At 39.0% G+C, this 12,170-nt stretch overlaps 1 protein-coding gene across 1 annotated transcript in view; it reads left to right on the forward strand.

The window, feature by feature from the left end:
- UTP20 (UTP20 small subunit processome component) overlaps positions 1-12,170 on the forward strand; it is a 108,872-nt gene that overhangs the window by 68,896 nt on the left and 27,806 nt on the right. Inside the window, exons 38-43 of the mRNA XM_050750205.1 lie at positions 410-547; positions 5,990-6,129; positions 6,378-6,460; positions 8,341-8,627; positions 9,719-9,858; positions 10,089-10,245. Of these exons, the coding sequence (XP_050606162.1) occupies positions 410-547; positions 5,990-6,129; positions 6,378-6,460; positions 8,341-8,627; positions 9,719-9,858; positions 10,089-10,245 (945 nt within the window). The remainder of the gene's footprint in view (positions 1-409; positions 548-5,989; positions 6,130-6,377; positions 6,461-8,340; positions 8,628-9,718; positions 9,859-10,088; positions 10,246-12,170) is intronic.

Here is a 12,170-nt window from a genome sequence, read left to right on the forward strand (position 1 = left end):
TTTTTTTTTTTTTTTTTTTTTTTTTTGAGGCGGAGTTTCACTCTTATTGCCCAGTCTGGAGTGCAATGGCGCGATCTCAGCTCAGTGTATCCTCCACCTCCAGAGTTCAAGGGATTCTCCTGCCTCATCCTCCCGAGTAGCTGGGATTACAGGCATGTGCCACCATGCCCAGCTAATTTTGTATTTTTAGTAGAGATGGGGTTTCTCCATGTTGGCCAGGCTGATCTCGAACTCCTGACCTCAGGTGATCTGCCCACCTCGGCCTCCCAAAGTGCTGGGATTACAGGCATGAGCCACTGCGCCCGGCCACTCCTTTAATCTTTTCATGAAAAGAGAATACAATACTAAAATGGAGCTGTTTGAAGGTGAGATTGTTCAGTAACTAATTCATATTTTATCTAACTCATAGATCCACAGAAGAGCAAGAGCCTTGAAGAAACTTGCAAAACAACTAATGGAAGGCAAAGTTGTTCTGTCTTCTAAATCTCTTCAGAATTACATCATGCCTTATGCCATGACTCCAATTTTTGATGAGAAAATGCTCAAGGTAGGTCATTAGATCTAGAAACCAAGGACCCTCTTCCCATACCATGACACCCTTTACCAAAATATAGATGGAGTTTGTGTTTATGTTGATGTCACCACCATAATTAGAGGTTTAGAGTAGTTCTAAAGCTCTTAGAACTGTTCCTGACACATAGTAAATGCTATCTAAATGATGGCTATTATTTGTGTTTTTTTCTATTATTAGCTCACAAAGGCCCACCACAAAATATTCTTCCTCCTAGAAATTATCACATTATTAAAATTGCATACTTTTATTTTTGTGTCATAGGACTTAAATCTGGTTAACTACCCTAGTGAGCAGTCATTATTTTCGCAAATGACTTACAGGAAGTGAAATGAAATAGTAGTTATCATTAACACCGTACCAGGTACCAGGCACTATTTCAAGTGCTTCATTCTCACAACAACTCAACCCTCTGGAGTAGGGTAGAGACTATTCTTCAAGTACTATTTTACAGGAGAGCAATCTGAGAAGAAGTGAGGTTATATAACTTTCTCAGAGACGCCCAGAGTCAGAACAGATATTCGAACTTAGGGCTGTTTTAACCTTTATATTATACAGTGCCTAGAATGGTACCTGGCACATAGTAAAGACTAGATAAGTAATTATTGATTAAAAAGATTAATGAGGTCAAGTGCAGTGGCTCACACCTGTAATCTCAGCACTTTAGGAGGCCAAGTCAGGTGGATCACTTGAGGTCAGGAGTTTGAGACCAGCCTGGCCAACATGGCAAAAATCCGTCTATACCAAAAATATAAAAATTAGCCAGGCATGGTGGTGCATGCCTGTAATCCCAGCTACTCAGGAGGCTGAGGCAGGAGGATCACTTGAACCCAGGAGGCAGAGGCTGCAGTGAGCTGAGGTTGTACCACTGCACTCCAGCCTGAGCAACAGAGCAAGACTATTTGGAAAAAAAAAAAAAAAAAGATTAATGAAAGGTGGTATTAAATGATCATAGAAATTCAAATCTAATTGCAGAAATGTCAGGATTTGGGACTTAAATTTATACTGTTGATTACATAGCCTTATACAATAGTAGATTTCCTCTGTTGTTTCAGGGTATTCAAAATGTTTAAAAGAATTATCTAAGTAGTTAAAAGATAGCTCCCTTATATTCTGGTTTAAAAAGCTAGTAAGCATAACCTAACTGTTTGATGCCATTAAAATATGAATGGCATGTAGACAAGAAAAAAAATAAAGTATACTTAGCTTTGGTTGGTGTTCACATGGTATCTCCTTTTTTTGAGATGGAGTCTCACTCTGTCACCTAGGCTGGAGTGCAGTGGCGCGATCTCAGCTCACTGTAACCTCCACCTAGCAGGTTCCAGTGATTCTTCTGCCTCAGCCTCCTGAGTAGCTGGGATTACAGGTGCCTGCCACCACGCCCAACTAATTTTTGTATTTTTAGTAAAGATGGAGCTTCACCATGTTCACCAGGTTGGTCCGGAACTCATGACCTTAGGTGATCCACCCACCTCAGCCTCTCAAGGTGTTGGGATTACAGGCGTGAACCACCGTGCCCTGCCAGTATATCCTTTTCTAGACTTATATTTTTAACCTAATTATGACTTTACATTTAAAGTTGGTTTCTTATTGGTAGCTTTTGACTGGGTCTTGCTTTTTATCCAGTCCAACAACCTTTTAATTGGTATTTAGACCATTCGCATTTAATATGATTATTTATAAGATTGTGTTTTGATCTGAGTCTTCTTATTTTCCATTTGACCCCATTTTTTCTTTTTTTCTCTTTATCTTTTTTTCTGTTGGATTAATTATACTTTTTTGAGATTTTATTTTATCTCTATTGGCTTATTAGTTATTGAGGGATTTTTGCCATAGGTTTTTGCCTCTCCATTCATTTTAAACTACACAGTACATTGTTGTCATTTTTGCTTTAAGTAGTCAATTATCTTTTAAGGAACTCTTTGAAAATAAAGAAAAGGTCTTTTATATTTGCTTACACATTTATAGTTTCTGGTGCTCTTTGTTTCTTTGTGGAGTTCCACATATTCATCTGGTATCATTTTTCTTCTTCTAATTATATTTTTAAAATTTCTTATTTATTTGTTGTGGCAGGAAACAAAGGAGAATTTTTGTTGTTGTTTGTTGTGTGTATGTGAGTTTTTTGTTTTTTTGTTTTTGTTTGTAGAGACAGGGTCTCCTTTGTTGCTCAGGCTGGTCTTAAACACCTGGCCTCAAGCAACCCTCCCACTTCAGCCTCCAAAGTACTGAAATTACAGGCATGAGCCACTGTGCCTGGACTTCATTTTATTTCTGACAAGAGGACTTCCCTTAATTTTTAGTCCAGGTCTACTAGCGATTCACTCTTACAGCTTTTGTTTGTCTTTGCTTGTCTTTGTTTTTGCAAGATAATGTTGCTGGGTATAGAATTCTCGATTGATAGGTTTATTGTGTTTTTGTTTTTGTTTTTTCCTTCTAGTACTTCAAAGATGGTGCTCAACTGTATTCTGGCTTGTATTATTTCCAATGAGAAGTCATTCTTAACTTTGTTCCCCCGAATGTAATGTGTTTGGGGGTTGTTTGTTTTTGTTTTGTTTTTTTGTTTGTTTGTTGTTGTTATTGTTTGGCCTGGCCCTTGTAGACAGTTTCTGGATTTTTTTATAGAGTTTTTTCTTAACTGCTTTTAAAAATGTATCTCTTTACCTTTGGTTTTAAGCCATTTGATTATGAGTACCTTAGTGTCGTTTCTTTTATGATTCTTGTGCTCGGGGTTCATTGACCTTCTTGAATATATAGATATGTAGTTTGCATAAAACTTGACAATTTTCTTTTCTTTTTTTTTTTTTTGGAGACAGAATCTCACTCTGTCACCTAGGCTGGAGTGAGAATGTCACTCTGCCACCCAGGCTGCAGTGGCACAATCTCTGCTTTCTGCAACTTCTGCCTCCCAGGTTCAAGCAATTCTCCTACCTCAGCCTCTCTGGTAACTGGGACTACAGGCATATGCCACTACTCTTGGCTAATTTTATTATATTTTTGATAGAGACGGGGTTTTGTTATGTTTTCTAGGCTGGTGTCAAACTCCTGACTTCAAGTGATCCATCCGCGATGGCCTCCCAAAGTGTTGGGATTACAGGGTTGAGCCGCTATTCCCAGCCAAACTTGGCAATTTTCATATATTATTTCTTTAAATATTTTTGGGTCCCCTTCTTGCCTTTGGAGACTCCAGTGTACATTATTAGGTCACTTGAAGTTGTCCCATAACTCAGAGGCTTTTATATTGTTTTGCTTTTTTCATCTTTTTTTTTTTTCTGGGTTTTATTTTGTTTCATTTTTCTGCTGCTCTGTCTTCAAGTTCACTAATCTTTTTATCTGCATTGTCTAATCTGCTGTAAATCCCATCCAGTATATCTTCCCTCTCAGAATTGTCTTTTTTATCTCTAGAAGTCAATTTCATCTTTTCAAAATATCTTTCATGTCTCTCCTTAACATTCTTATGCTTTTCTCTCACTTCTTTTATTTTTCTAAGTATTAAAGTTTTAACTACTTATAACCATATGAGAATTTTATAAATTATTGCCAAGCCTGCTAGAAAACTTGCACAGGGTCTCGCTCTGTCTCTCAGGCTGGAGTGCAGTGGTATGATCATAGCTCACTGCAGCTTCAAACTCCTGGACTCAAATGATCCTCGCACCTCAGCCTCCCAAGTACCTGGGACTCCAGGTGTACACCACTGCATCTGGCTAATTTTTAATTTATTTTTTGTAGAGATGGAGTTCTGGCTTTGTTGCCCAGGCTATTCTCAAGTGATTCTCCCACACTGGCCTCATGAGTAGCTGGGACTACAGGCGAGCGCCACCATGCCCAGCTGTAATTTCTTATTAGGTGCCAGACATTATGAATTTTACCTTACTGGGCGTTGGGTACATTAGGATGTCTTTAAGTATTCCTGAGAATTATTCTCAGATGCAGTTAGATTACTTGTGAATAGTCTAATTCTTTAGAATCTTGCTTTCAAGCTCTCTTAGGGCAGGAGCAGCCTTTAGTCTATGACTAATAGGGCCCTGGTACTGAGATACTACCATTCTAAGGACCTAAATACCCAATGCCCTGTGTAGCATGAGGTGTTTCACTCTGGCTGATGGGACTGTGAACTAGCCTCAACCTTATATGGTCTTTGATGATTGTTTTGCCTGTTCCCTTCTTTGGTTCTTTTCCCGTGTCTTCCTTACTCACGCTTACTGCTCAGTACTCAGCCGAAGACTCAAGGGGCTTGCTCTGTGCAGCTTCCCTCTGTGCAGCTCTTCTCTCTGGTGCTGTGCCCCGTGGACTCTAGCTACCGTAGCCTCAACCCTGTCTTCTAACTCAGGAAGACCACTGGGCTCTTTTTGGTTTCTCTTCCTGTGCTGCAACTTAACAGTTCTCTCCACAGAGTAAATTGGGGTAATTATAAGCCTCACTTTATTTATTTATTTCTGTCAGAGATCACTGGCCTGCAGTGGTTGATATCCAAGGTTTGGAAACTGTTGTTTCATGTATTTTTTTTTTTTTTTCCAAGATGGAGTCTCACTCTGTGGCCTAGGCTGGAGTGCCGTGGCATAATCTTGGCTCACTGCAACCTCCGCCTCCCGGAATCAAGCGATTCTCCTGCCACAGCCTCCTGAGTAGCTGGGATTACAGGTGCTCACCACCATGCCCAACTAATTTTTGTATTTTTAGTAGAGACGAAGTTTTACCATGTTGGTCAGGCTGGTCTTGTACTCCTGACCTTGTGATCCGCCCTCCTTGGCCTCCCAAAGTGCTGGGATTACAGGCGTGTGCCACCGCGCCTGGCCTGTTTCATGCGTTTTGCCTGCTTTTCTAGTTTAAGGTCTACAGGTAAATCCACTCTCTGTTTTTCATCATGGCCTGAAAGAGATGTCTCTGAGTCAGTGTACTTTTTTTTTCTTTTTTTGATAAAAGTTGCAGGGTACATGTGCAGGATGTGCAGGTTTGTTACATAGGTAAACATGTGCCATGGTGGTTTGCTGTACCTACTAACCCATCACCTAGGTATTAAGCCCAACATGCATTAGCTATTTTTCCGATTATCTTCCTCCCCTCGACCCCCACCACCCACAATGTACTTTTGAGGACTGAGTAGCACAATACATAATTTTTGTCATTTGTCGGTTTTTCTACATTGAATTTATTTCATTTGCTTTCTGTAGTCTTGAACCCATTAAGGAGGTCTGAGTGGAAAATAGTCCAAAATATGTTAATAGCCTTTAAAAGATGATATAATTCCTTTAAATGGATAACATGTTTTCCTAGGGTTAGAGGGGAAAATGAGCATAGTTTGGGCATTCTTTCTCTTCTGTAATTACCGAGAACCTACTAAGTTTTTCAATATACTGAGTTAGCCTTGCATTTTATTAGCAAATCCTTGTTCTGCATTGATACTCTGGATTTATTTTACAGCATGAAAATATAACTATTGCTGCCACAGAGATTATTGGAGCCATTTGCAAACATCTCTCTTGGTCAGCATATATGTATTACTTGAAACATTTCATTCATGTCTTACAAACGGGACAGATCAATCAAAAACTGGGTGTCAGGTATGGTCAAGCTTCTTATTTTTGTTTTGTTTTTTAAATGTAATTTTAAAAATATTTTCTGAATTAGTCTTTCTGTATCTCAATTTACTTTTATCTTGTATTAATAAGGTTATGCTAATACCTGTTAAAATTAAAAGTGCTAATAAAAATAATTTTAATGTTTATTAGTGTTTAAATTTCCTCTCCTTTTATAGTCCAATGATATTAATAATCAAATGAACATTTCTGTGTACTTTTTTTTTTTACAGTTTGCTAGTAATAGTGTTAGAAGCATTCCACTTTGACCACAAAACTCTTGAAGAACAAATGGAAAAAATTGAGAATGAAGAAAGTAAGTTTCTTAAACTTTTTTCGTTTTGTTGTTGTTGTTGTTGTTGTTGTTTTTTGAGACAGAGTCTCTCTTGGTCGCCAGGCTGGAGTGCAGTGGCGCGATCTCAGCTTACTGCAAGGTCCACCTCCCGGGTTTACGCCGTTCTCCTGCCTCAGCCTCCCGAGTAGCTGGGACTACAGGCGCCCACCACCACGCCCGGCTAATTTTTTCATATTTTTAGTAGAGACGGGGTTTCCCTGTGTTAACCAGCATGGTCTCGATCTCCTGACCTCGTGATCCACCCGCCTCGGCCTCCCAAAGTGCTGAGATTACAGGCGTGAGCCACCATGCCCGCCCCTTAAACTTTCTTAAACAAGATTTTCATCTTATTCTTGGATAGTTTATGATAATGAGTAAAGATGGTGACAGTCAACTTATTCCCTTTGTCTGCTCTTACTAGCAATGGCCAATTAATGAGTCAAGAGGGAAGCTAAAATGAATGGTTTAAGTATTCTTGGAAAACTATATAACAGAAGAGAAGGCTAGTCTAAATTGTATCAGTGAAAAAATGTGAGCTGTAGATTATTAATATAGAAATCCAATTTTATCACCTTCTTGTGTGAAAAGAGCATTACACAATAAATAGAAAGAAAGTGTAAGAAAATAAGTAATTAAAAATTAGAGCAGCAATTGGTGGAAAATCAACTGGATACAATAGAAAAAAATCAACAAAGTTAAAAATAAATAAGTATTTGAAAAGATTATAAATTGGGCGAGGGACAGTAGCTCACAACTGTAATCCCAGCTACTTAGAAGATTATAAATTGGCAAATGCCTGACAAGATTGATCTGTAAAAATAGAAGATGTAATAAACATTACTAGGAATTAAAAAGGGTCACAATTAAGTCAAAAGGTATCCTTGTATTTATAAATTTGAATACTTGGCTGAGATGTACAAATTCTTAGAAAAATATAATGCAAAAACTGACTTTAGAAGAAAATAGAACATCTAGATAGATTTCTAACCATTAAAGGAATTGAATGCACAGTTAGGCTGGGGCATGGTGGCTCACGCCTGTAATCCCAGCACTTTGGGAGGCCAAGGCAGGTGGATCACTTGAGGCCAGGAGTTCGAGATCAGCCTGGTCAACATAGCGAAACCCTGTGTGTACTAAATATACAAAAAATTAGTTGGGCACGGTGGTGCACACTTGTAATCTCAACTACTCAGGAGGCTAAGGCACGAGAATTGCTTGAACCCAGGAGGCAGAGGTTGCAGTAAGCTGAGATCGCACTACTGCGCTCCAGCCTGGGTGACAGAGCAAGACTCTGTCTCAAAAAAAAAAAAAAAAAAATTGAATCTGCAGTTAATCATCTGATGAAAACACCAGGCACAGATTGGTTTATAGCTAAGTTTTACCAACCATTCAAGGGGTAGATCATTTCAACCTATACCAGCTATTCCAGATGATTGGAAAAGAGGAATCCCCACTAACTTGTAAAATTCTTGTAATCGCATACCAGAAACTGACAAAGACTCTATGGGCAGTTGGCTGTCATTAGGATTTTCATGCTCATGAATGGAGGTGCTTTATTTGGTTAAGACGTTCCTGCCCCCCAAGCCTCCCAGTGGGTTCCCCTATTACCCTGTACTTGCTGTTCTGTGTTCTTTTATAATCAGCAGTTTATTTGTCTCTCTCATTAAACTCTAAACTGTGAGAAAGCAAAACCCATAGTCCTCTCATTTACTGCTCGTTCCTCAGCACTTACCTTGCCTGCCCACAGTTGCTGATTAGATATTTTTTATCGGAAGTTGGATGTTGGTGGGAAAAACTGCTTACCACAACTTTGTGGTTTCCTTATTTGATTTAAGGTGACTTTTATTGTTTATTAAACATAGATGCCATTGAAGCAATTGAGTTACCAGAGCCTGAGGCCATGGAATTAGAGCACGTGGATGAGGAAGAGAAGGAAAATACATGCAAGAGTTTGTCAGACCACGAACAGCCGGGAACCCCTGATCCAGCTGACTCTGGAGGGACATCAGCTAAAGAATCCGAGTGTATCACAAAACGTGTCTCTTTCCTTCCTCAAAACAAGGAAGAATTAGAGAGAACAATTAAAAATATCCAAGGAACCATAACCGGGGATATTCTACCCAGGCTACATAAATGCCTTGCATCTACGGTAATAACTTTATCTGGGGTCCAGCAGGTCTGTGTGAATTCTGGTGTTGGTGGAGCCCTGTCACACTGAGGCTCTTAGTGATTATTGATTGATTTCAGCTTTTAGATTTCCTTTTCTCTCAACACTTCACAATTCACCCCTCTACTCTTATCCCTTCAACTTCAGGCTTATCCTGCTGCAACTAAGCAGTAACACTCATTCTTTATGATTTTGATATGGTAAATAAATGCTTTTCCATCTCCAAAGTAGTTATTAAGAGACTCCCGTGTCCCAAAAAGGTTATTAAAAATTAGAATATGTTTCCCTTTCGTACTTTTTGGTCAGTTCTGCACTATTCAAAATTCATCTTTCTCTTAGTTAACAGAGATAATATTTAGCAGTGCGTTCTCATGAAGCCAAAGCCTTTCTTTCCTTCTCAGGGTGAAACACGGGTTGGCCAACAATGGCTCAGGGACTAAATCTAGCCTGTGGCCTGTTTTTGTATAGCTTTATTGGAACACAATTACCCATTTGTTTACATAGTGTTTAGTACTGACTTTTTATCACAACATCAGAGTTAAGTCAGAGCCCATAAAGCCAAAAATACTATCTGGCCCTCTTCAGAGAAAGTTTGGTAACTCCTGGCATATAATATTGATTTATATTTTTGTATATTTTGTATATTTGTAAATAAACTTTTATTTGAGGCCCTGTATTTATATATACTAACAGCGTCACTCAAACACTTGACTGTTCCAACTGATACACATTTTATATGAGTTTCCTATACTGCACAGCAGTGAAAATCCACACTGGTGAAAATTTGGCTTTATTTTTTTTCTGATGGCTTCTTTGAAAAGTAGAACATTCTTACTCCTGTTATTTTTATAATTTTTAGAGAGCTATCCTCAAATTAGAGATTTGGTTTATTTTTAAATAAACTTAGAAATGGGCTTAAGATCTATAGAAAGAGCTGCCTTTCTTTTCTTTCTTTTTTTTAAATGATCATCCATCCTTCTAGAAAAATTTGTCTTTCAAATACAAGGTTGCAGTGTTGGTAGATCACTGATCCATTTACTTTTATTTTAACTTAACCTAAATGTTTCTTGCAGACTAAAAGAGAAGAAGAACACAAGCTCATCAAGTCAAAGGTTGTGAATGATGAGGAAGTGGTTCGCGTTCCATTAGCGTTTGCCATGGTTAAACTAATGCAGTCCCTTCCACAAGAAGTTATGGAAGCTAATCTGCCAAGGTGTGTTTTGTAACAAATTAGAAGTTTAGTGAAACTCAGAAATTGCTGCTTTTCTTCCTTGTTTTTGAACCTCTTTTGTCAGGAAGAGGAAAAGTACTGTCATAACTTGCTGTGGTTTAGAGTCTTAACAGGGAAATTTGAGTTATGAGTAATTAAGAGACAAAAGGATATGTATATGTTTAATTGCTTCGTTTATTTGATTAATCATTTTTCAACTTCTCATTTTCTAGTATTTTGCTGAAAGTGTGTGCCCTACTCAAGAACAGAGCCCAAGAAATCAGAGACATTGCACGCAGCACTCTTGCGAAGATAATAGAGGATCTTGGTGTGCACTTCCTCCAATATGTTTTAAAAGAATTACAGACTACCCTTGTCCGTGGATACCAGGTAAATTGCATCTTGTGCTTTATATTCAAGTTCTGTTGGAGTTAAAATATTTGCAACTTGAACACTGCAAGTTATGGAACTTCGGGCCTGTCTTTAATCAATTTGATCCACTGAGACACTGAGCAGTAATATTCAAAAGTTTCTAATTAGTATTAAGGAAATCTGTTATTTGAATAGTTCCTATATCTGATTTTTAAAAGATCCTCATAGGCTTGGGTTACATGACCTATCTTTTTCTCTCAAATTACTTCATATCAAGCTTTATATTCTCTGAGTTCTTAATATAATTATTTTTGAATGTGTATTGACTGTGTTATCACTGGTATGAATAATAAAGAACATACACATTTGTTTAAGAGTTGGAATATAAAATGTAAGTTATAAAATAAGGGGCTGGGTACGGTGGCTTATGCCTGTACACCCAGCACTTTGGGAGGCCAAGGCAGGGAGATGACTTTAGGCCAGGAGTTCAAGACCAGCCTGGTTAACATAGTGAGACCTCTTCCCTACAAAAAACAATAATAAAAATAACCAAGCTTGATGGCACATGTCTGTGGTCCCAGCTACTCAGGGAGCTGAGGTGGGAGGATTGCTTGAGCCTGGAAGGTCAAGGCTGCAGTGAGCTGTGATTGTGCCACAGAACTCCAGCCTGGGCTACAGAGTGAAACCCTGTCTCAAAAAAATAAAATAAGAGCACCAAGTGGAATACGCAGCAGTCCGAGTGGTTATGTGGTATCTAGCCCCTTGCTGCTCCAACCATGGCGCCTGGACAGACAGTATTTGCAGCATCTGGGGCTTGTGAGAAATACAGGATTTAAAGGTCCTACACCTGACCTACAGAAACTGCATTTTCATATGATCCCTGGGTGATTTGAAGTTTGAGGAATGCTGTAGCTTGTTCTTTTCAAGTAAGCAGCCATGTTACTTGTTGGGTTGGGGATGAAGAATGATGCTTGAAGAAAACAATTTTGGTACCATCTATATGATTAAGACTCCTGGTAGTTAGCTTTACCTTGTACATCCTAGTTTGTTAATGGGTAAGGTTCCTAGTCTATAGACTGTAAATCTAACACACTAAGAAATGTCATATTCATTTTGACTATCTTTCTTTGTATAGATTTTTAGTAGTTGCTCTATAGATTACCATATATTAACTTAACTTTCAAGAGTCTACTGAGAATCAGTGTTTTACCAATTCAAGTGGAATGTAGAAACCATATCACCCTGTAGGTCCCTTTGCCCTTCACCCTTTGTATTATAGCTCTTTATGTATTAACATCTCTGTATATTGAAAACTTCATTAGGCAGTATTACAATTTTTACTTATAATTGTCACACAAGTTCTCAGCACTTAAGAGGAGAGTAGTCTGGGCCAGGCGCAGTGGCTCATGCCTATAATCCCAGCACTTTGGGAGGCCGAGGCGGGCAGATCACGAGGTCAGGAGATTGAGACCACGCTGGCTAACACTGTGAAACCCCGTCTCTACTAAAAATACAAAAAATTAGCCGGGCGTGGTGGCGGGCGCCTGTAGTCCCAGCTACTTGGGAGGCTGAGGCAGGAGAATGGTGTGAACCCAGGAGGCAGAGCTTGCAGTGAGCCAAGATCACGCCACTGCACTCCAGCCTGGGTGACAGAGCGAGACTCCGTCCCCACCCCCACCCCCCCCAAAAAAAGAGGAGAGTAGTCTGTTCTACCTAGAGATTTACTGTTTCTGCTGTTCTTCCTTCATTTCTGAATTTCCACACGTCTTTCTAATATCATTTTGCCGTAGTCTAGAGTGTGTCCTTTAGCAATGCTATGGAGCAGGCACGGTGGGAACAGATTCTCTTAGTTTTCTTCTATGAATGTCTTCCTTTTACCTTCATTCCTAAAACATATTGTTGCTGGATATATAATTTCACTTTAACGGTTCTTTCTTTTTAGC

Source organism: Macaca thibetana, chromosome 11 (genome assembly GCF_024542745.1).
Source record: "Macaca thibetana thibetana isolate TM-01 chromosome 11, ASM2454274v1, whole genome shotgun sequence".
Taxonomy (NCBI): Eukaryota; Metazoa; Chordata; class Mammalia; order Primates; family Cercopithecidae; genus Macaca; species Macaca thibetana.